Below are 25,424 nucleotides of genomic sequence, written 5' to 3'. Positions count from 1 at the left end.
TGCGTTATTGCAAAGAGTGCTGCATGCTGCTCTGCATTTCACTCCTGTAGGTATTCCCATCTTCCATATGTCTGCCTGCATACATTTCTCCCAGCCAGGCAGGCCATGTGTAAATGGGGCTGTTCAGTTGACATTTTCTAAACATTATACAGCTCTGAGCTCTCCGAGCCAACCTACCAATTCGTCCGAGATTCTTAGAGAAGGCGCCACTCGGGCCATGCGCTCCATACACGGAGCCGCGGCATCACTTCTGGTTTCCCACTGGCACAGAAACCGGAAGTGAGGCCGCAGCTCCGCAGAGAGCACCTCCAATCCCCACAACAAGGAGGATAATCTTACAGTGGAGTGATTGCTTTGCTCCGCAAGGACTCGCCAAAGCGAGCAAATGAAGTGTCTCAGCTGCAATCACGTGATTGCATAGACGTCACGCTTCCCATAGATAGCTGTGTCCGGCGCCCGTACAGTGCACTTTAAGGACCTTTATTTATTATTTCTTTTTTTAAAGGACCTTTATTTATTTATTTTGTAAATAGCTTCGGGGGGGGGGGGGGGGCAGCGCCCCTTGCACCCCCCCTGTAGATGGGCCACCACTATATATAGTGTGGAAACATTGATTAATCCCTTCAGGGTTAGAACATTTCCCCACATTTTCTTAAATTTGGAGTTGAATTTTAGAAAATATGATCCTCTAAACAAACAGCACTAACAATAAATAGACAAGACAATGACCATTCTGACCATACACGGCCTACAAAGGGCAATTATTACACCACACAGGTCGCTCTGAGGGAGTAGTGTAGATGAAGGGCTTGGTGCCCTTGGTTGGGGGGCAGCGGGGTTCTGAGGCAAAAGGAGGTTATAGAGCTCAAAGGTAGAAAGGTGGGGCTCTTGGTCTATGATGGTCATCCCACCTGCACTTACATTTCCGACCTTCTTAAAGAACTCAGAAAAGGAAGGCAACTGTCACCTTCTTACTATCCCACTGGTCAAATAATATGTTACTGGAAACCAAGTGGAATGAAGCAGGGCAGTCCTTCACGCCTTGGTGAGCACTCACTCTTAAAGGAGGTCTGTTTCAAAAGCATCCTCTAGGCCAGGTGTCAAGGCTATGCATCTAGGGGGGAAATCCAACGCCTTCCCATGACACAGGCTCTGACGGTGCCCTGTGCTGGAACATCAGACCACCAGTAACCCACTGCCACTCAGTACAATGTCCTGGATAGTACAGGATACGTGGCAACCACAAGAACAAACCCCTCCCCCTGCTGTCCTCCTATCCACACTGGGCTGCCATTGGAGGAAAGAGAACAGAATCCCTTCTCACAGTTTTCTACTCCACCAGTAGCATCCTCCTGCCATCCAATCCAATCCCTTCTCTCACTGCAGAGAGTGACAGTGATGTCACTCTTTTCAGTCAACTGGATGGTGGAGATTGGAGCCTTTTAGCTTAGAGTTCTGACAATTATGCTGATCCGGCAAAAACTTAGCAAGTTCTCTTCCCTGGATATCTTGATGACCCTTCATTGACCTCTTAGCACTCCCTCAGAGCATTAAGGTCAAAATAAGGATTGTATTTATCATTCCTTGTCTGCAGATCTAAAACTAATCTAAATCAGTTCAGAAACAAAACCAACCAAACAGAGAAAAGGGAATTTCTGATCCAGCAGGCCAAGAGGATTCTGGGACCTGAAAATTATAGCAAACACTAAACAGTCCAAATTAAATGCGTTCCCATGAGGTCAGTAGTCTTTAAATGTACAGCCACCCTCCTATTACCCCCCCTCACATCCACATCCAATTATTGTGAGACCAATACCATCAAAATAATTCTTACTTTCATTTACCAAAGTTATCTGTCTACAAGGAGACCTGTATAGACCAAATGACGACACAAATGAGAATGGAGAAGGACGGGAGTCGCATGACTGAGAAGATACTAAACCTCACCCTGGAGATCATCTACCTGCTGACCGGAGAGGTGAGGAGGATTCTGGGAGGTCACATGACATCACTCTTATCTCTATTAATAAAACACAGACCTGACCCGAGAGGTGAGGAGGATTCTGGGAGGTCACTTGACATCACTCTTATCTCTATTAATAAAACACAGTCCTGACCCGAGAGGTGAGGAGGATTCTGGGATTCTAACATGATATTCCTATTGGTGTTCCAATACAGAGATTTCCTCTTCTGAAGTCAGGTGATCATATGACCATCACAGTGCCTCCATGTGACTACCTAAAACCTGAGAGACACAACATGCAGAAGATTCTAGAAGTCACCAAGAAGATGATGGAGCTGCTGACAGGAGAGGTGAGCGGTGCTGGGAATTCTGGGACATTATCCAGTAACAGACAAGGGATGTGTCTGGATGGTGACTGTATCATTGTGTGTGTCAGGTTCCTATAAGGTGTCAGGATGTCACTGTCTATTTCTCCATGGAGGAGTGGGAGTATTTAGAAGGACACAAGGATCTCTACAAGGACGTCATGATGGACAATCAGCCGCCCCTCACATCACCGGGTAAGAGGAGACTTTATTGTAAAGGAGAGAGCAGTACGGAGGGTCCACCTAGATCCCCCATCATCTGATAAACACATAGAAACAATGTATTCAGTCAGTGTGTGTGTTTCCTACAGATGGATCCAGTAATGGGAACCCACCAGAGAGATGTCCCCGTCCTCTGTATTCCCGGGATTCCACACAGGAAGATCACACCATCCCTCACCATCAGGTAGATGAGGAACAATGATAATATCAATGATGTGCTATTACTGTGCAAAGTGACTTGATATAATACAAAGGTAAATGTTATAACATGACTTGGTGCATATACTGTACAGCAATAATCCTGAGTGTAAAGTGTTGTGTCTCAATAAAGAGAACCGGTGAGACTATAGATACAAAAACAAAGTTTGTGCCCATGAATGTGATACAATGTATCAAATGGAATCTGTTCAGACAATCTCCTGTGCTGATATATCGCTGAATGTTACAAGGTAATACATTCCACTTAAGAAAAATCTTCTGGGTTTTAAGATATGAAGAAGAAAAATAGATAAATAACTGCACATCAAAATTAAATAATGTTAACCATCTAAGCTGCAGAGTCCTATATGTGACACAAACACACAGAAATCAAGTGAGAAAAATATTGACTCGCGCTCAAAGCAAAAAACTAACATCTGTATGACTGGAAAAAGAGTACTCAGCCGATAATAAGTAAATATTGTGAAAACATATGATAAATGTGACAAGCTTGATATTAGATTGAAAAATTGATCCCACTTCCCCTAAAAGGAATATATTCAATAGCAAATCAAATTCGTACATAAACCATAAGGGATAGCGGTGTATATAAAGGGTAGTGTCTTAATTTGAAGAATAATATGAAAAAAAAGGGGGAGGGGAAAGTCCATATACAAAAAACACCCTGCAAGTGCTGTGGTAATGCAAAAAAAAGGGTCCAATTAAAATGAAATCCCAGACGTGTGGGTCCACCACCGTAAATGAAGTGACTGGCCGCTTACCGGAACCCCATGACCCCCCGTTACAGAGGGTCTAAATGGGCATTGTAGTCATGCTGCTCGGATAACTCTGGAACTGGAATGATGACCGGATTGGAACCTCTCAAACTGTATTGGGGCTGTATAGCGAATGGATCTGTCTCCATGTGTTCATCTCTAGAGGCATTACCACAGCACTTGCTGACATTACCCTTTATATACACCGCTATCCCTTATGGTTTATGTACAAATTTGATTTGCTATTGAATATATTCCTTTTAGGGGAAGTGGGATCAATTTTTCAATCTAATATCAAGCTTGTCACATTTATCATATGTTTTCACAATATTTACTTATTATCGGCTGAGTACTCTTTTTCCAGTCATTAAGATATGAAGATCCATATACCGTAATAAAATTGACCTCTTGCCAAATGTGATGGATCCCTATGACAGAGATCAAACTCGCTGTGTGAATATAATCACTGATGTAGATGTTACTCTCTCAGCTTTCTCATAACTATCAGCTTCAGAAAAGGCTTAGACTCAGGTTACATAGTACATAGTTACATAGTAGGTGAGGTCGAAAAAAGACACAAGTCCATCAATTCCAACCTATGTGTGTGATTATATGTCAGTATTACATTGTATATCCCTGTATGTTGTGGTCGTTCAGGTGCTTATCTAATAGTTTCTTGAAGCTATCAATGCCCCCCACTGAGACCACCGCCTGTGGAAGGGAATTCCACATCCTTGCCACTCTTACAGTAAAGAACCCTCTACGTAGTTTAAGGTTAAACCTCTTTTCTTCTAATTTTAATGAGTGGCCACGTGTCTTGTTAAACTCCCTTCCGCAAAAAAGTTTTATCCCTATTGTGGGGTCACCAGTACGGTATTTATAAATTGAAATCATATCCCCTCTCAAGCGTCTCTTCTCCAGAGAGAATAAGTCCAGTGCTCGCAACCTTTCCTCATAACTAATATCCTCCAGGCTCTTTATTAGCTTAGTTGCCCTTCTTTGTACTCGCTCCATTTCCAGTACATCCTTCCTGAGGACTGGTGTCCAGAACTGGACAGTAGACTCTAGGTGAGGCCGGACCAGAGTCTTGTAGAGCGGGAGAATTATCGTTTTATCCCTGGAGTTGATCCCCTTTTTAATGCATTCCGATAGTCTGTTTGCTTTGTTAGCAGCAGCTTGGCATTGCATGGCATTGCTGATCCTATCATCTACTAGGACCTCCAGGTCCTTTTCCATCCTAGATTCCCCCGGGAGGTTCTCCCCCCAGTGTATAGATTGCATTCATATTTTTGCCACCCAAATGCATTATTTTACATTTTTCTACATTGAACCTCATTTGCCATGTAGTCGCCCACCCCATTAATTTGTTCAGGTCTTTTTGCAAGATTTCCACATCCTGCGGAGAAGTTATTGCCCTGCTTAGCTTAGTATCGTCCGCAAATACAGAGATTGAACTGTTTACCCCATCCTCCAGGTCGTTTATGAACAAATTAAATAGGATTGGTCCCAGCACAGAACCTTGGGAGACCCCACTACCCACCCCTGACCATTCCGAGTACTACCCATTTATCACCACCCTCTGAACTTGCCCTTGTAGCCAGTTTTCAATCCATGTACTCACCCTATGGAGTTGGATTCCTCCCATGGACCTTCAGTCTGCTTGTATTGGATTCATTATCGGCTTGGATGTTTCAGGTGTATGGATTCAAACAACTTTAAATACATTTTAAATGGAACTCCAATGGTTTTGAAATCATTAATAGATAAGGAAAGAAAAGCCTCAAAAATTATTAAAACATCTTTTTAAAAGTTACACTTACAACAAGGCTGAAATTTCAAGCGTAAGAAGTATTTAATCTGGCGACGATGTCACACGTCCAACAGGGATCGGAGTATCCTTGCAGCGCCACCCAACTGGTTGGACGTGTAACATTACATAGTTACATAGTAGGTGAGGTAGAAAAAAGAAACAAGTCAATCAAGTCCAACCTATGTGTGTGATTAATGTCGCCTCATTTTTTTTTTTAGACACAACACTTCATACTCAGTATTATTGTTGTATATGCACCAAGTCATGTTATAACATTTACCTTTGTATTATATCAAGTCACTTTGCACAGGAATAGGGCACCATTTATGTTATCTTTTATTTTTTTACTCCATTCCTGGTCTTGAGTAGCAGCTGTTCCATCATTCCAGACCAGCGCAGAGATTTATATTTGAATATATAAGGAACAATCACTGATGGTATCATTAGGATCTGTACATTATCTGCATTGTTACATTTGATGTCATTTTTATTATATATTCAGAGAGGAAACATGAGAGATTCTAAAGTTGAGATTAAAACAGAAGAAGAAGAAGAGAGGTATGTGAGGGATGATCAGCAGTCTATGGAGGAGGATGGAAAAACGGGGACATTTATAGAGGAGGACACTCCTACAGAGATGAGCACAGGTGGGTCATTAACAAAGATATTAAGAAAAAGGAATCGCGCTAAATAAGTGAAAATTGTTACATACATTAAGCAGTGACAAAATTTAAGACAACTAAGTGTAGTCCAAAAAATATTAAATAAACTGAAATGAAAAAAGTGGCTCTGAACCACCTATAAAAAATATATAAAAAGTCCAAGTGATTAACAATTGTTCATCTGTGAAAACAGGAAAGGATCCACCACCAAAAATAGAAGGGGTCACTCCTTACCGGATGGCCACGATCCCCCACTACAAAGGATCATAGCTCGCAGGTACACCTTAACACTGGCAATAGGAACCCATATCAGCATCCGCTAGGGGTCATCACACCATCAACATCAACAGTGAGCTCGTGGCAGGGACGTACCATAAAACGAAAGATGGAACTCACATAGAGTAAAACCATAAAAGATATTTTATTTGAAACTCATAAAATGAACACTTACAATATTCCAGAAAGTAAAAAGCCTTAAGTCTGGTCCGTGGCCATATGAACTCGGACAAACCCGTCCTACTGGAATGGAGCACAGATTGGAGGTGACGTCAGCGCGTCGTCTAGCGCCGCCCTACGCATTTCGTGACATCATCACGTCTTCCAGGGGCTAGTCACGAAGCTGTTTTTCGTCTCTGTTCTGCAGACACAATTTACGTACGTTGACTGGATTTATGTAGATTCTGGGGTTCAGCTGACAGGGAAATGTTGATTTTTTACTATAGACATTGCTCAACCTGGGCAGCTAGTTCTTGTGCCGCTTAGGGCCTTCTCCCTCATGCATGCAAGATCTATGACAGAGAAAATATCCCAAGGTTACTTGCTTTGTTGTTTGCTGGCTGTGTCGGGTGGAGGGATATGTCTGTATAGTCTCAGACCCAAGTCACTGAGTGCAGTCTCAGCAGACGGGAAGCAGCAGTGTGCGATTTCTGCAGCTTGCCTCAAGTAAAAATTTAAGCTTCCACTGATTTCTGAATACCAATATTATGAGTCCTGACTCTTAAGCCTCGTACACACGATCGGATTTTGTGACAGGAATTGTGTGATGACAGGCTGTTGGTGGAAAATCCGACTGTTTATGCGCTCCATCGGACAATTTTCGTCGAATTTTCTGCGGACAAATGTTGGATGGCAGGTTTTAAAATGTCTTTTGTTGGATTTTCCGAGCGTGTGTGTACACAAGTCCGTCGGACTTGTTTACAGGACCGACCGCTTCTGGCTGGTCCTTGCTTCCGAGCATGCGTGTTTGTACTTTGGACTTTTGTCCGACTGAGCGTGTACACACGCTCGGACAATCCAACAAAAGACATTTGTCCGCGGAAAATTTTAAAAAGTGCCATCCAACATTTGTCCGCGGAAAATCCGACAATAATTGTCCTATGGAGAGTGCAAACGGTCGGATTTTCCGCCAACAGCCTGACATCACACATTTCCCGTTGGAAAATCAGATCGTGTGTACGAGGCTTAACTCTGTAAAATTTCTATTGCATATAATTTATAGGGGTGTTGAAAATGATCGGCGCATCGATGCATCGGGATTATACCCTTCCCGATTCGGCATCGATGCGGTAACCCGGCATAATCGATTATGCATGACGTCATTCCGGCTCCTCCCCCTCGCACAGCAGTGTCTGCTGGAATGACAAGCTGCCGATCGGCTGGCTGCGCCTGGTGCTTCTCCCTCCTGAACGGACAATGTAATGTCAGAGTGCTGCCCCCACCCATGCTCTCCCCCTCCTCTGGGATCTGTATATCTGGACAGTGACACCGATCATCTCCCTGATGGGCAGGCGCTGAGACTGCACGGAGCTGAGACACAGATCACTGCACGGAGCTGAGAAACACCGAGATCACTGCAGCTGTGTTAACAGTGGTCGGATGAGGCAGGCATAGGGTAGGCTTCAGGAAACGAGCTGTGAGGAGAGGAGGGGGGATGGTAGGAGTGCTCCGGAGGTGAGAGCCTGTCATGCTTGATATATGTGAGGGGTGAGTGCATAGAAGTGGCACATCCCCCCCACCTGCTGCAACTATCCAGTGTGTGTGTACTGTATGCCTAACACATTGGGGGCTGCACAAACTTTTATTGTCAATTTTCTTACTGTGATTTCCCCATCATCTCTCCCCTCTGGAACCATCTACTGATCTGCAAGCAGTATATTTCTTGCTGATTGGAATGTCTTCCTTTTTTATTTTTGCAGTAATGTTGAACTGTTTACTATCCAAGTTGCTGCCAAAAGACTCAATGGATTTGTTAAAGTGATACTAAAAGTGTATTATTTTTTCTTTAAAATAAAAGATATCATACTTACCTGCTGATCTCCTGTACTATGTCTCTGACCATCCCCTGTACTATGTCTGCAGTCTCTGACCATCTCCTGTACTATGTCTGCAGTCTCTGACCATCTCCTGTACTATGTCTGCAGTCTCTGACCATCTCCTGTACTATGTCTGCAGTTTCTGACCATCTCCTGTACTATGTCTGCAGTCTCTGACCATCTCCTGTACTATGTCTGCAGTCTCTGACCATCCCCTGTACTATGTCTGCAGTCTCTGACCATCTCCTGTACTATGTCTGCAGTCTCTAACCATCTCCTGTACTATGTCTGCAGTCTCTGACCATCTCCTGTACTATGTCTGCAGTCTCTGACCATCTCCTGTACTATGTCTGCAGTCTCTGACCATCTCCTGTACTATGTCTGCAGTCTCTGATCATCTCCTGTACCATGTCTGCAGTCTCTGACCATCCCCTGTACCATGTCTGCAGTCTCTGACCATCTCCTGTACCATGTCTGCAGTCTCTGATCATCCCCTGTACCATGTCTGCAGTCTCTGACCATCTCCTGTACCATGTCTGCAGTCTCTGATCATCCCCTGTACTATGTCTGCAGTCTCTGATCATCTCTTGTATTATGTCTGCAGTCTCTGACCATCTCTTGTACCATCTCTGCAGTCTCTGATCATCTCCTGTACTATGTCTGCAGTCTCTGATCATCTCCTGTACTATGTCTGCAGTCTCTGATCATCTACTGTACTATGTCTGCAGTCTCTGATCATCTACTGTACTATGTCTGCAGTCTCTGACCATCCCCTATAGTATGTCCGCAGTCTGACCATCTCCTGTAGTATGTCCACAGTCTCTGACCATCTCCTGTAGTATGTCCACAGTCTCTGACCATCTCCTGTAGTATGTCTGCAGTCTCTGACCATCTCCTGTAGTATGTCTGCAGTCTCTCTGACCACCCCCTGTATTATGTCGGCAGTCTCTGACCATCTCCTGTAGCATGTCGGCAGTCTCTGACCATCTCCTGTAGTATGTCCGCAGTCTCTGACCATCTCCTGTAGTATGCCTGTAGTCTCTGACCATCACCTGTAGTATGTACGCACTCCGCAGTCTGACCATCTCCTGTAGTATGTCCGTAGTCTCTCTGACCATCTCCTGTAGCATGTCCGTAGTCTCTGACTATCTCCAGCTGGTCAGAGACTGCAGACATGATACAGGAGATGGTCAGAGACTGCAGACATGGTACAGGAGATGTTCAGAGACTGCAGACAATGTCTGCAGTCTCTGACCATCTCTTGCAGTAGGTCTGCAGTCTCTGACCATCTCTTGTACCATGTCTGCAGTCTCTGACCATCTCCCCTAGTATTTTGGGGAGAGCCTGGAGCTCGTTTAAGTTGTTGTCTGCTGTGTTTAGACTTTGCTACATGCAGGGAGTGTTGTCTTTTTTTTTAAAGAACAGATAGAATAAAAAAAAAAATGGAGTTCTCCTGACAGCTTGAATTTTTTTGATGAAAACCATGCGCACCTCCGCTGTAATCGTGATGCATCGTGATGCATCGCGGAATCGAATCGAATCGTTGACATGATAATCGTAATCGAATCGAATCGTGAGGCCAGTGAAGATGCGCACCTCTAATAATTTAGTCTCGACCCCTGCACTATGTTGTTAGTTACATAATTCTGATATTATATAGTCCTCCCTTTTGTATTCCATACAACATGTTGTACATTTTGGGTCGCCACCTCATCCGTTTAAACCCGAACACATATGAATTACACTGGTTCTGAGGCAAATTTAATGTGAATAAGGCACCAAGTGAGTTTAATTACCGCCCTAATCAGCCACAAAATCTGTGTAATTAATATGTGTTCGGTTTTAAAGGGATGAGGTAGCAACTCTATGTGCATTACATAGTCCTGACTTCTGCTCTCTGCCCTCTACTCACTGCTATATATAAACATAATATGTATTCTCTTTTGTTACAACCATTTTCTACCAACTGGGCATTTTATATCTGATAATTTGGTTGGAGCACAGACTTTTACATGTTGATAATAAAGTGATAACATCCTCAAACTTTGGAACCTTAAACAGAAAGTGATCATGAGGGAGGAGTCAGTAACCCAATGATGGTGGTCTTCAGGATCAGTCAAGTCTTCGTCTTGGTTGTTCTCCCCCCATCCTCACTCTCTGACCTCTGGTGGGGCTCAGCCCCGCTGTTATTCATGACTAAATCATGGACTAAATAAGAAAGTTTAGTACTTTTTGTGTTAAAAAGATGGCAATGAGGGATAGAGGTGGTGGGGGACACTCGTCCTATAATCCCCTCATCACTGTCACTCCTATAAAAGATAGTTCTCGTTGTTTCCTCCCTCTCTGACTAAGGTCCATGAATAAAGAAATGAACTGGTAGCAGATCAGAGGACCCATTTACTAGTTACCTTGAGGGTGTAATTGTAAGATCCTCGGAGACAAAGCTGCCTGATGTGGGCGGAGTCCTGGTTTAGGGGAACCAATCTGCTCATGTCTAGTAATAATCTTTTTATTTCTATTTTAGTAGATGGACTGAAAACCTCAGAGGATTGTCTCACTTTGTCTCCAGACTGTAAAGTAGAAGATAAGGACATCACACAGTATAGTCCAGGAGAAAACCCAGCTACCTCAAATGTCCATCCGGCACCACACAGTGTAGATGGACCATCGTATTCCTCTTATCCTGAGGAGCCTCAGACTGTGAGGGACGGTGCCGTCCTTCCAACAGATAAGAGGTTTTCCTGTACTGAGTGCGGGAAGGGATTCCAATTTAAATCCGCTCTTAATGTGCATAAAAGATCTCATACAGGTGAGAAGCCACATTTATGCCCTAAGTGCGGTAAATGTTTTTCAGCTAAGTCCAGTCTTTCTGTACATCAGAGATCTCACACGGTGCAACAGTTGTATTCTTGTTCTGAATGCGGGAAATGCATCTCAAAGAAGTCCAATCTTTACACGCATCAGAGATTGCACACAGGGGAGAAACCTTATACCTGTCCTGATTGTGGGAAATGTTTTTCACAGACGTCCAGTCTTTACAAACATCAGAGATCTCACTCAGGGGAAAAACCATATTCATGTTCTGAGTGCAAGAAATGTTTTTCACAGAAGTCTAATCTTAACAGACATCAGAGATCTCACACAGGTGAAAAGCCGTATTCCTGTCCTGAGTGTGGGGAATATTTTTCAAAGAAGGCCAATCTTGACACACATCAGAGATCTCACATAGGTGAGAAGCCATACTCCTGTTCTGAGTGTGGGAAATGTTTTTCAAAGAAGGCCAATCTTGACAGACATCAGAGATCTCACACAGGTGAAAAGCCATACTCCTGTTCTGAGTGCGGGAAATGTTTCTCAGAAAAGTGCCATCTTTACAGGCATGAGAGATCTCACACAGGGGAGAAACCATATACCTGTCCTGTTTGTGGAAAATGTTTTTCAGAGAAGTCCAATCTTGACAGGCATCAGAGATTTCACACGGGGAAAAAGCAGCATTCCTGTTCTGAGTGCGGGAAATGTTTTTCAGATAAGCCCAATCTTTATAATCATCAGAGATTGCACACGGGAGAGAAGCCGTTTTCCTGTTCTGAGTGTGGGAAATGTTTTGTACAAAAGACAGATCTTGTCAAACATCAGAGGTCTCACACGGGGGAAAAACCATATTCATGTCCTGAGTGTGGGAAATGTTTTTCAGATAAGTCCAATCTTTATATTCATCAGAGAACACACACGGGAGAGAAGCCGTATTCCTGTGCTGAGTGCGGGAAATGTTTTGTACAAAAAGCAGTACTTGTCACACATCAGAGGTCTCACACGGGGGAAAAACCATATTTCTGTCCTGAGTGTGGGAAATGTTTTTCACAGAAGTCCCATCTTTCCAAACATCAGAGGGGGAGAAGTCACTTTCCTGTCCTGAGTGAGGGAATTGTTACTCACTGAAGTCCTGTCTTCCTGTACATCAGGGATCCCACACAAACCTTGAGGTGTATTAGTGACTTAAGTGCAATAAAGGGTCTTCTATATGAATTTTACTGGGCAGCTCCCATATAGAGAAGAAGCACAATATACACCTCATGTATACTTTTAACACACTGCATTGGTACTGGTTGCAGGATGTTAAATGGCCACAAGATGGCATTGTTCTGCAGTTTAGCTATTACAGGATCTAGTCTAGCAAAGCTAAGAATGCTGCAAGCAGGATTTCTTCACTTTGAGAGGCTGAAACTGAGTGGGCAAAGGGGCAGGAGCCTTTAAAAAGGAAAAGCGCAGGAGCATTCTGGGGGAAAAGGAGGAGTCTGTAAAAGAGCCTGGATGTGAGAGAAGGTAGTGCAGATCCAGGAGGATGCAGGCCGGATCGGATCGAGTCAGAAAGCTGAATGGGAGATTCCAGATCGCTGAACCCACTGAGGGGCAGGATAGATGGTCCTGCAGGCAGAGAGATTGGATCAGTACTATCAGCGTGACCTCATCCATGAGAGAAGACAAGGGGATCTCCCAACACTCAAGGTCATCGCTTCGCCCTGCTCCATCAAAGGACTGGGTAAGAGGGTTCCTAACCCATACCATGTCATCACAAGCTTATATGTTGTTGTCAGTTATTTAATCTCAGGATTTCCTACAGTACAGACTGCCACACAGAGAAACAGACTTTATAGCCTATTCAGTGCTTTGGCTTATCTCCATTCATTGCTCGTTGATTTACTGCACGGAGGATATCAGTACTAATGCTTTCTGTATCCCTGATAAGCAGGAATTCTGAATGCATTCCACATCAGGCCTATTCTATCCAAACAAGCAACACGTTTCACAAGCCCAGTTCTGCACTTAAAGTGACATGCTTATGCTAAATTCTGCTCCCACCCCCTTACCAGATTAAGCAATCTCTATAATCATCTGATGTCCATAAAGTGTCTACCCAAGTTTGTTGTCATCTATTAAAGAGGAACTCGGCTTGCTTTTTCACTATCTCTGGGCAAGTGCCATTTCTCATCCAAAGAGACTACACCTCTTCTGTGCACCAACATAAGGGCCCCATCAAGCGGGCAGAAGCTTTTTTTTGTGATTGGCTCTATGAGACATTTCTTATCGAAATCATCAGAGAGGTAAACACTGGCTCTGGTTACTGGGGGCCCCCCAGTGAGCTTGCGTAATATCTCTTCCTCCTTTCTTTTCTGCTCACTTGGAAAACCTCTCGGTAGGAGAGCTAACGTTTAAACTCTGAGTCCTGCGGGACAGTTGGGTCTACTAAAAGTGGCACTTTATGGTAAAGTATTGTTTATTCCTTATGTCTTCTTTTGTGTACATAAGATGTTGACTTTTTCGTGATTATACTGCTGCTAGTTTGACCTCAGTATAAACTAAATAATAATTGTTCATCAAAAGTGGTGTGTTTATTCTTTTGAGTGACATCTGGTTAAACTATTACAGTGGTGTCAGCAGGGGTTGTACTTCAACCAGGGCTCAAATACTCAGCGGCTCCTGAGGGGTTAGCTCTATATACTGCATGGCTTATCTTCATCATGTAAGCAACAGTTCATAAGGAGATCAGAGTTCACCAGAGACATCTAAAAAGTGTTCTACTATGTTGGCTGTTGATAGCAATAGAACAAAAATGGAGCCATTACCTTTCAATGGTGTAAATTTTGTGGTGTGGTGTACATCTGCCCACCCAGTATGCATATTGGCCATAATTTATTTAATATAATGATCATCAGCTCCTTCTAGTCGCAATAATGAGGCACTCGGCATTATAGACACTACATCCGGGGGTCGGCAACCCGTCCATCGCGGTCCACCTGTCGACCGCCTGCAGGTGACAGGTAGACCGTGAACAGGTTCCTGTGCTGTCGACCCTCGACCTCTAGGTGCCGTTCCTCGACTTCCTCCCAGCCATTCACCTCGCACCTTCTATGTCCCAATCCTCTCTCTCCCTCCCGCCTTCTTTGCCACTGTTATCAGTAAACAGACCAGGAGGAAGCCCAGCTCAAGAGGAAGGGCAGGAGGAGAAGCCAGTCAATAGAACTGTTTAAGTTAAACCGCTGGTGATTGCTTGCTAGGACACAGGGTGGTCCTAAGCAACCAATCACCAGCTTGCTAATAGGAAAATTGACACTGCCAGCTTCTGCCCTCTGTCCAGAACTGTGCTGAATCCCAGTCTCCTGTGGAAACAGGTAGGACACTGCTATGGGAGGGAAGGGGAGCCAGAGGTTGCTGCTATAGGGGAAAGGGGTGGCAGAAGACACCACTGTGTGTGTGGGGTGATGTGAAGGGGGCAAAGGACACTGTTATGGGCAGGGCCACCTGCATAACAGTGTCCTCTACCATCCTTCGCATAACAGTGTCCTCTACCATCCTCTTCACATCACCCCCCCCGATCCCTGCGTTCTGAGCCTAATGCACTCCTGAACCCTGCATTCTGAGCGTCACGCACTCCTGAACCCTGCATTCTTTGCGACGCGTACTCCTGAACCCTGCATTCTGAGTGCCACGCACTCCTGAACCCTGCATTCAGAGCGCCATGCACTCCTGATCCCTGCATTCTGAGCTGAACATATTCCCTCTCCCTGCAATCTGAGCGCAACGCACCCCTGAACCCTGCATTTTGAGCGCCACGCACTCCTGAACCCTGCATTCTGAGCGCCATGCACTCCTGATCCCTGCATTCTGAGCTCAACATATTCCTGATCCCTGCAATCTGAGCGCAACTCACTGTTGATTCCTGCAATCTGAGCACAACGCACTCCTGATCCCTGCATTCTGAGCGTAAAATGCACTGCTGAACCCTGCATTCTGTGCGCAACGCACTCCTGAACCCTGCATACTGTGCGCAACACACACCTGAACCCTGCATTCTGAGCGCAATGCACTCCTGAACCCTGCATTCTGAGCACAATGCACTCCTGAACCCTGCATTCTGAGCACAATGCACTCCTGAACCCTGCATTCTGAGTGCATCACACTCCTTAACCCTGCATATTGAGCACAATGCACTCCTTAACCCTGCATTCTGAGCATATTGCACTCCTTAACCCTGCATCCTGAGCGCAACATACTGCTTAACCCTGCATTCTGAGCGCAATGCACTCCTTAACCCTGCATTCTGAGCGAAACGCACTCCTTAACCCTGCATTCTGAGCGTAATGCACTCCTCAACCCTGCATTCTGAGCGTATTTCACTCCTTAACCCTGCAGTCTGAGCACAACGCACTCCTGATCCCTGCATTCTTAGCATAATACACTCCTTAACTCTGCATTCTAAACACAGCGTACTTATGATCCCTGCAATCTGAGCGTAATGCACTGGTGAACCTTGCATTGTCTGCATAACGCACTCCTAAACCCTGCACTCTCTTGTAATATTTATTTTGTTTTTGTTCTGAGGAAAAATATTTCTCCTCCCTCCAATTTCTCTGGATGTTGGGCCACTTGCACTCTTGTGAAATGCAGCTGGGAATGTCAGGAGTATTTAGGTGCCTGTGTTCATGTCGAGTGGCATAGCCATGCATCCAGAGTATTCATGGAGAGGCTTCAAGTGCTGTAAGCAGCTGGCAGTGTTCTTCCCCACAAACACAAACCCCAGATGTGCATGGTTGCAGTCTGGATGACTCCTACTGGTACACAATGACTGGTCACAAATGTACCTGGTGCCCTCTTACCTGACCACAATTGCTGTATCAGTGTCAATCCCACTATGAGGGGATTTCTGCTACCTCTGAGGCACCTTTCGGCCAATTCTTGTGTAATTATAGAAGAATCTGCGTTTGCTTGGCCGAGGGACATCTTAGCTTCTGGGATTGGTAGCAGTTGGACTGTTTAGATTGCAAACAAAGGTGTTCCCCTTCTCCTTCCCCTCGTTATTATGGAAGCAACAGAGGCAGATGACATTTTTTGTGCTGGAAGTGGAGCAGGCAGAAGACTCCTCCTCCAGGCACTCTGCAATGCCCCAGGGAGAGAGAGTTTACTTGGAGTGGGTGTATGCTTCAGGTAGATCGGCAATCTCTTATCTCAACCAGAATTTATTATATCCAGAAGCATAGCTCCCAATTGTCCCTGATTTGGAACAAAGTCCCTCTGTCCCTCTTTCTTCCTCATTTGTCTCTCATATTTGTCTGATCTATATAGTTGTATATAAAATGCACTTTTTATCTTTCAAAAAGTATTTCTCAGTGCTAAACTTTTCATCCAATTTCTACATTGCTTCATTTGTAAATTCCAAAAGCCAGTATAAAGGAATAGCAGTGGTAAAAAAGAAAACACTTATGGGTTTAACTAATTATTTTTTGTATAATTCTTCTTTAAGGAGGTGTGGCAGTGGGTGCGTCCTATGCTTCATACTTTTGCTAATAGTTGTCCCTCGTTCTCATCTCAAAAAGTTGGGAGGTATTCAGAAGTTATCGGGCACCTTAGTTCTGTCGGGGAGTAAGGCAAGCTCACGGTTTCAACAACCTGCCATTGCTTCTACTTCAATGAGACGTGTCCTTTGCTGCTCTCAAGGTTTGCACTTTCTGCTGCAGTCCCCAGTTCCGTTAAGAGTCCTGGTCATCCACACCTGCTAAAAAAGGGACTTCCCTTGAAGAAGCAACTTCACTGATGAGCCATTGTGACCACTGAATCTTCCAACCAGTGCTGTCTGAGTCTGTCTAACAACTTCCTTGAAAGGCCAGAACCTCCTCTGCTGTCATCACATTGGCGGTCTTGCAATCCACAGTGGATCAATGTTCAGAGAGCAGTTAAAAGGCGGCCTGGGAGGCAATAAATCAAAGCCTGCAGCATTCACAAAGAGGGATGAAAAGGGGGACAGGGGGTGAAGGAGAAGAGGAGGTAAAAAGGGGGCAGCATAGTTTAGAGAGGAAAGAGGGAGTGATTGGGGGGGACATGGAGATGCATAGTGGGATGGGGACTAGAAGTGAAAACGCGGTAAAGAAGCAGAGGGGGAATGTGAAGAGGGTCACAGAGCAGTGAAGAGTTAATAAGGAGGGTGTCAAGGGGGTTCTGAGAGGGATGGGGAGTGATGAGGGGGACAGAGAGGTGACGAGGGAGTGAATTGGGGAAAAGGAAGTGAAGAGGGGGTCAAGAGCTGAAAAGGAAAATAGGGGGGGGGGGGGAGGGAAGAGGGGGAGAAGATGGTGAAGTGGGGGACAGGGATCAGAAAAGAGGGACAAGAGTGAAGAGGAGGGTGGGGAGGTGATGAGGGGGATGGGGAGGTGATGAGGGGGAAGAGGGAGTGAGGAAGAAAAAGGGTTGAGGAGGGGGTTATGAAGAGAAGGGATGGCAGCAAAGAGGGGGTAAGGGAGGTGAATATGGGAAAAGGAGGGGATAGTAAGGTGAAGATGGGGAAAGTTCAGAGGAAAGAGGGGTGAATGTCAGTGGAGAGGGGGATGAGGGGTACAAGGCAATGAAGACAGTTGGAGAGGGGCAGAAGGGGGTGAAGAGTGGGGTGAGGAGAGGACATCTGATGTGATTAGGGACCTAGGGGGGCGAATAGGGTATATGGGGGTATTTTCTCCTATAATTGGCAGTGATAACACATGCTCAGTGAAGATAGGAATTTGAGAGCAGTTGGCCAGATAGGTGGTGACATAGAAAAGCCACCCCTCCTCCTTCCACCAGAACACTACACAGCACCATCAATCCCCCTTCTTCCACCACACACAGGGCCCCTGGTGGCTCATACAAACCCCCAGACACCACGCCCTCCACTCCCCTCCTCCAGGCACTACCACCTCTCTAAGGACAGTGAGAAGCGATGACTTCTACATACAATACCAGGCACTCATCATCAAACACACTGCGGGGGGAGCATCCAGAGCGGAGCCCATTCTATACACCACCTCCGCCTGAGCATTCTCTGATACCAGCCCGCTGCTGATCACTACATGCTCATTGGCCCCACCCTAGACGCTTATTGGTCTCCATTGCCTGAACCCGAAAACACTTACACTTTACTCTGTTATTCTCTGGACATAGTCTGGGATACAGACATTGTGGAACAATAAACAAAACAGCTACTGTCCTGGCAAATCTGATATACACTATGTACAGACGCAACACAAGGTCGTGTTCACACTATGAGATGGGTCTATGGGGCTGCAGTTCCTCTGAGCTCCACAAGGTGGTGATCTTCCTCATACCCGGGCAGGAAGTCTCTATGGAATACAGACAGGAAGTCATGTCAGGTACAGAGAGGAAGTTCCGGGTGAGAGGTGAGTCGGGAGGAAGTAGAGAGAAGACATTGCTGGAAGTGGCAAGAGAGGAGGTAATAAGATCTTATTTTCTATTTACACCCAGTAACCCCCCGTCATGTCCGTCCTCTTCCTCCATAGTCACTGTGATGTCTTTTATCTCCATCAGATGATGATACACACACAACACATATATATATATATATATATATATATATATATATATAGTGTGGAAACGTAGCTTAACCCTGTATATTTTACAATGAGGGAATGTATTATCGCCTGTATCGCGAGGAGAGTTATTGATGTCAGGAAATGCCGATTCCAGACATTGTACGTGGGGAGAATGAAATGATGATTAAAGGTTGGGATTAGGGAAGATTTCTGTAAGATTTTACACGGGAATGATCAGCGCCCCCTCCAGAGACACTATGATGAGTCTCACAATAGAAGTCTTAAAGGGACTCGATTTTGTGGGGACGAGATGGTAACCCCGGGGAGGAGAGGGGGCAATTTTACAAAAACATGTCAAGAGAGGAATCCAAATGGATTTTTCAGCTCAGTACAATTGCTCCGGCTGGACTGAATGTTGATATTGAGCTGTTTGCTTTTGATACATGTGTTTTATGCATTTTTAATTGTATTTTTAGATCATTTTACTAGTTATTGATTATTATAAAGTTATGTACGAATTTAGTGATATGTGATGATATTAAAGATGTTTTTAAGTTATTCTGGGCTATAAATGGTTAAAGTGGATGTAAACTCGATTCATGAAACTTGAGCTGGGCACATACAGTATATCTGCAGTGTTTTCTTATCTCTCTTCAAAGCCCTAAGTCCCATGGCTTTCTCCTGCTCCGTTCTTCTGTTATCAGCATGATAACATCTGACAAGTTCTCTGTCAACTGAGATAAAACCAGGCAGAATTTTGTGTCAGGGTGGGTGATGTAAATAGATTTAAATCGATCACCAATCCCAGTTGACACCACCTTACGGGAAATACATTGGAAGGAGCCAGTAGTAACGTCGCAGTGCACATTTACGTCGCAGTGCCTTTTAACCATTTCAGCCCCAGAAGGTTTTACCCACTTTCTGACCAGGCCATTTTTTACAATACGGCACTGCGTCACTTTAAGTGAAAATTGATGATCGTGCCACGCTGTTCCCAAATAAAATTGATGTCATTTTTTTCCCACAAATAAAGCTTTCTTATGGTGGTATTTGATAACCTCTGCGGTTATTATTTGTTGCGCTATAAACAAAAAAAGACCGACAATTTAAAAAAAAAAAAAAAGATTTTTTACTTTCTGCTGTAATACATATCCTAAAAAAAAAATTCTTCATCAGTTTAGGCCAATATGTATTTTGCTGCATATTTTTGGTAAAACAAAAACCCAATAAGCGTATATTGATTGGTTTGCGCAAAAGTTATAGCGTCTACAAACTACGGTATAGATTTAGGGACTTTTATTTATTTAATTTTTTTACTAGTAATGGTGGCGATCTGCGATTTTTAGTGGGACTGCGACAATGCGGTGGACAAATCTAAGTGACACTTTTTGGTGACCAGTGACACCTATACAGTGATCAGTGCTATAAAAATGCACTGATCACTGTATAAATGGCACTGGCAGGGAAGGGGTTAGCACTGGGGGGACGATCAAGGGGTTAAATGTGTTCCCTGGGAGGTGTTTCTAACTGTAGGGGGAAGTGTTACACTGGAGGAAAAGAGAGATCGTGATTCAGCTTAACGGAAACACGATCTCTCACTTTTCCTCACTAACAGATAAGCCGTGTTCTTTGTTTACATCGGCACACCGCTGATCCGTCTCCTGTGAACCATCGGCGGGTTGCGGCGGCCATCGCGGTTGCCGGACCCGCTGTGTCCAATCACAGCGGGAGCGGCGCGCCCCCTAAACCGCGTGCATGAAATCACATACAGGTATGTGATTTTGCTCACCTGGGCCGCCCCACCACAGTAAATGTACTTGGGGCGCTCCGGAAGCGGTTAAAATAAATTGATTGATTTAACAAGTATTTATATGAGTACTTTGGGACTCTTAGTCTGTAACCATTCTATAAGCACAGTTTTATGTTTAATTTTTGTGCAAAATGTTTTTATTGGTTGAAATTCATGTTCTATTTTTTTTTGTTGTTGTTTGTATACCAATTGGGTTATGATTGCCCTGTTTTGAATATAGGATTATTAGATACATTGGTCCTTTCACATTTTTCGTTTATGGACTAGAGCATTGTAAATGACGAGTCTTTAGTATTACACACCAAAATCATCCATTCAGGTATAATTGCATATTATGTCTTGGACACTGAGATCTTAGCACTTGTTGCTGGGTACTACTTGTCTTATATTTATAACATACATCAATGTGCGAATCAATACTATTTTATATGATCGAATCATTCGGGCAACTATACTACACCACCGTCATGACATTATCGTGTTTTTTTAGATGGTTTTATATACATATTGACTGATATTGCTTTACTCTGTTTTGCATTCCAATGCTCATACAGCACATAAATTTACACGGGACTAGGTCTCAGTATGTACACTTTATTTATGGGATTTATTATTTTATTTCTTTGCTCACTTTAGTCTTGTGTTCATATTTAATACATACATTCACACAGAACAATGTAACACTATCGATAATCCATTCATAGTATACATTTATTTTCACCTTAAACATATGTTTCATATTTTTTCATGTTTTTCTTCCCAATTTTAAAGTAATATTTATATTTCCCTTCCCCTGTTTTTTTGGGCGTTGGGGCATTTATTTTGCTTTTATTTTACTTTTTTTTTTTTTCACAAGCATCACCATATTGATTTATCTATTTATTGTAACAGCCCTTTTGTAATTGTAGGTATTACATACATAGTGATGATCTTTTTTTGCACCGAAATTTCTGTCTACCCAGTCTTGACACACATATATATTTTTTTCATTCACTCATTTTGTTTTGCCTTTTTGCATTTACTTTATTGAATTTAATATATATATATATATATATATATATATATATATATATATATATATATATATATATATATATATATACATATAGTCTCGACTAGGTCGTCTTTCTTCATTCTTATTTATTTTTTTCTTCTCACTTTACATGTTATCATATTCTGTTGCTTATACACCATACTATTATGAGAATCCTCTCAGTTCACAATTCACTACTCAGTAACATGTGCGGAGATCTCAGGTAGCCGGTTCTCAGCTGTTTTGAGTTCTTATTTACTTATATGGTCACATGTTTGATTACATAGAGTATATATATATATATATATATATATATATATATATAGTTTGTATTCTCATATTTGTCAGCTATGAGTAAGCACTTGGTATAAGTGTGAAACGCGTCAGATGCCTTTCTGTACCACTCTGCTTCGGGGTCATATATATACTTTTTTTTTTTTTTTTTTTTTTACAAATAAAGGCATAAGAAAATTCTATCGGTGTTTGGCTGTCCAGAATTTCTCCGTCTATCTTCATCTAAAATAAATTGATTGTTTATCAAAAGATGATGCACTATTAGTCTTCCCCCAATTTTTTTACCATCCGTCATGAGGATCGGGGATCCGCTGGAGTCCTCTGAGGGAAGGTATAGAGGAATCCATTTCATCAGCCTCAGATGAGCGTCCATTATTACTCATCAATTCGGGTCTCTGAGATTTGGCAGCGGAATGCACACACCTTGGGATCGGCATCTGTTCTTTTTTGGGACTCAAAGGATAATTGGATGTGTTTTCAAATCAGCCCATTCACTCTGTTGAATTTGATTTGTTTTCACACTGACTTTTTGGAACCTGAGAGAGACTATTGACATATATTTACTCTCTTGTCAGTTTTTCCTTTTTAGATCATACACACGTTGTGTTTGAAATGCATTGTTTATATTTTTTTATTATGCACATACAATCTTGTATTTCCACATGTGTCACAGGTCAATCTAGACCACACACTTGTTTCCAATTTACCCATTGTGTTCACATTGGGCAACATTATTGTGCATTATAATTTATACCACTGTGGGTTTTCCCACCCTTCAAATAGAATCAGCGCACCTTTACACTATCAATTGCTGTAAATAGATTAGCAGAGAGCTGGACTATTTACAGCACAGCACTGTAATGCCCCGTACACACGGTCGGATTTTCCGATGGAAAATGTCCGATCGGAGAGTGGGCTCCACCGGACATTTTCCATTGGATTTTCCGACACACAAAGTTTGAGAGCAGGCTATAAAATTTTCCGACAACAAAATCTGATCGCGTCAATTCCGACCGTGTGTGGCCTGTTCCGACGCACAAAGTGCCACCCATGCTCAGAAGAAATTCCGACACGGAACAGCTCGGTCTGGTAAACTTAGCGTTCGCAATGGATAAAGCAATTTCGTCACGCTGCAATGTTAAAAATGGTTTAATACAGCACACTCTCTTCTTCTTTATAATGTGACAAGAATGAAGTAGTTTTGCTGCTCATATTCACACACACTTCTCACAAACTTCTTTCTTTACTATTTATCGGGATTCCCTCAATATATTTAGATTTGTCACATCTGACAAAATTATTTTGGTGTTGTATTTTTTTTGGGTTTGGTTTTAAGGCAGATTTTTTTTTTTTGGTTTGTATTTTTTTAAAGGCTGATCTTTGTTTTATAGGATTTTTAGTTTGACTCCAGAATATTTTTGTGTGTGTTTTGTGTGTCAAGTTACCACAATACCATTGATATGTTGTTATATTTAATCTTTAGGAGATTGTTTGGTGTTGTTGTCCCTTGTTAATTTCACATTGTACTTTAGAAATGTACCTGAATCGTCACCAACAAACTGTCCTTTTTGGATGAAAACACACACAGGAGAGTGTCATTTTCCCAAAAAAAATCCTTTTATTAAGGGCTCACAACTAAACAAAGAGGGAGGCAACGCTGGAGAAACTGCAGAAATTGGCGAAGCCTTGGACCCCCAGGGCAGACATCAACTATTTTCAAACAAAATTGGTGGCCTGAGGAGTCCTTATCTAAGGGAGTGCAGTCTGGTCCAGAAGTCCCAGAGATCCGGAAAGCAGCAGATGACATCTGTGTCCCCGGGCTGTGGTCATACAAGAGCCTGCATCTTTTGTCAGACCAGACTGAACCCAGGCCATCACTGTCTGGTCTTCCTTCCATGCTTCCTTCCACGCGGTGGCTCTGGTGGTGGATTTGTGGCAGCAGGAGGAGGAGGATGGTCCAACTCAATCACGTCGGTCTTGGGTGTTAGTTCCCCACTCACCCCCTTAGTTAGGACTTTATAAATAAGTTGCTCACACAGGAGGCGTTGACCCTCCTGCATGCCCTGCAGTTTGGTGGCAGCCATGCAGGCAAAGGCCTCTTCAGGAGTGGGTAAGGCTCGGAGGGACGCAGAAGCCTCCTGAATCAGCCTGAGTGCAGAATCCTGCATGTGAGTCCCCTTCCTCGCTCTTTTGTATGGAAGGCGGAGGGGAGGAACCTGCGATTCTGTCAGGCTGCGACTGGTCCCAGGCTTCTTTTGGCTGACACTTAGCCCTGCCTCCTCCTGGCTGCCACTAACCCCCGCCTCCTCCTGGCTGCCACATTCCAGAACCTCCTCCTGGCTGAGGTCTTCCTATGTATGAAAAAGGGACATAGTTTTAGTATTTTTTTCATCAATCACACACAATTTTCATCTCATGACTGTTGCAAATTGAATGTTAACAAATATAACAGACTATCCTTCTGAGCCCAGCATTTTTCATTCTTGTCCCAATTTTATGTGCCCACTACTGTCTATTGATATGTAAAACACTTTATTAAATCAGCAATTAGTGATCAATAATAACATCTAGTAAACATCATTTCTTTATTGACCAGAAATCAGTCGAACAATGCTATACCTGACACCAGCTGGGCTCCTCTACTTCTTCCTGGCTGGAAGGCCCAGGTTGGACATGGGAAGCCTCAGCTGGGGTGGAAGGAAGAGTGGAAGGAAGAGTAGAGAGGGATTCCCTGACTTCAGTGTGGTCTGACAGAAATCGCAGTCTCTCATAGTACCACAGCCTGGGGACATAAACGTCATCTGCTGCAGCTCCTGATCTCTGGAAATCTATGACCTTCTTGCGCTCCCTAAGATAAGTGCTCCTCAGGCCAGGTTTTTAAATAGGGGATGGTTGCTGTGGAGACCACCGGCTTCACCAACTCCAGCAGTTTCTCCAGCGCTGCCTGCCTCTTTTGTTTATTATTGTATTGGGGTGTCTGACCTGCCACAGACAGGGCAGCTCCTTGTATTTGTCTATGAACAGGGGGAGGAAATTGTGGTAGTTGAAGCCATCTATTTTATTATCTGCAAGACACAACACAAGACAAACCCTAATGTCAGGCAAAACTCTACTAATCTTGTTACAATATAGGCTTCAATTTCGAAGCAGTATAGGCCCAAGTTTAGATCTTACCTTCGTTATCACAATAGGCGCATCTGATGCTCCTTCCTCCGTTCACAGATCGTACGTAATACGCACGCGTGTTACGCTTTATACACACTGCGCATGCGTGTAACTCCGCCTGCCCCTGACGTTCTTTCTAGTCTATTCCCCACCCCTTTTCGTTCGGCGCAGTGGGGGAAGAGCACATGGCGGATACACAGCAGGTGCGTGCTAATTACAGGAACGAGGAGGAGGAGGAGGAAAGCCCGGATCTGGACACGTCCCGATCTAGAAGGAGATTTAAGGCCTCAAATATGTCCTTTGGGGAGATGTTGGAGATGGTCGATATCCTGAAGAAGGCCGACTATGATGGAAAGTATGGACCTTACCCCAACCCCAATGTCAGAAAGGCCAAGATCATGGCGAAAGTGGTCAGGAGTCTGCACCGGAATTTCGGGGTACGTCGATCGAAAGATCAGC

General features: G+C 43.7%; 1 protein-coding gene across 2 annotated transcripts in view; it reads left to right on the top strand.

Annotated features, from left to right (window-relative positions):
• Nucleotides 1–25,424, top strand: part of LOC141121555 (uncharacterized) — a 35,313-nt gene that overhangs the window by 3,259 nt on the left and 6,630 nt on the right. The window contains exons 2-9 of one of the 2 annotated variants that reach the window (XM_073611184.1): nucleotides 1,595–1,738; nucleotides 1,850–1,978; nucleotides 2,179–2,313; nucleotides 2,400–2,523; nucleotides 2,640–2,734; nucleotides 5,837–5,981; nucleotides 10,833–12,206; nucleotides 17,638–17,646. In XM_073611184.1, the coding sequence (XP_073467285.1) occupies nucleotides 1,724–1,738; nucleotides 1,850–1,978; nucleotides 2,179–2,313; nucleotides 2,400–2,523; nucleotides 2,640–2,734; nucleotides 5,837–5,981; nucleotides 10,833–12,206; nucleotides 17,638–17,646 (2,026 nt within the window). In that variant the 5' untranslated portion in view covers nucleotides 1,595–1,723. Of the gene's footprint in view, nucleotides 1–1,594; nucleotides 1,739–1,849; nucleotides 1,979–2,178; nucleotides 2,314–2,399; nucleotides 2,524–2,639; nucleotides 2,735–5,836; nucleotides 5,982–10,832; nucleotides 13,652–17,637; nucleotides 17,647–25,424 lie in introns of those variants that run through there. The other variant, XM_073611183.1, reaches the window with a different exon arrangement.

The sequence above is a fragment of the Aquarana catesbeiana genome, unplaced genomic scaffold (genome assembly GCF_042186555.1).
Source record: "Aquarana catesbeiana isolate 2022-GZ unplaced genomic scaffold, ASM4218655v1 unanchor225, whole genome shotgun sequence".
Taxonomy (NCBI): domain Eukaryota; kingdom Metazoa; phylum Chordata; class Amphibia; order Anura; family Ranidae; genus Aquarana; species Aquarana catesbeiana.
Note: the sequence above shows the minus strand (reverse complement) of the source record. Positions and strands in the feature narration are given on the sequence as shown.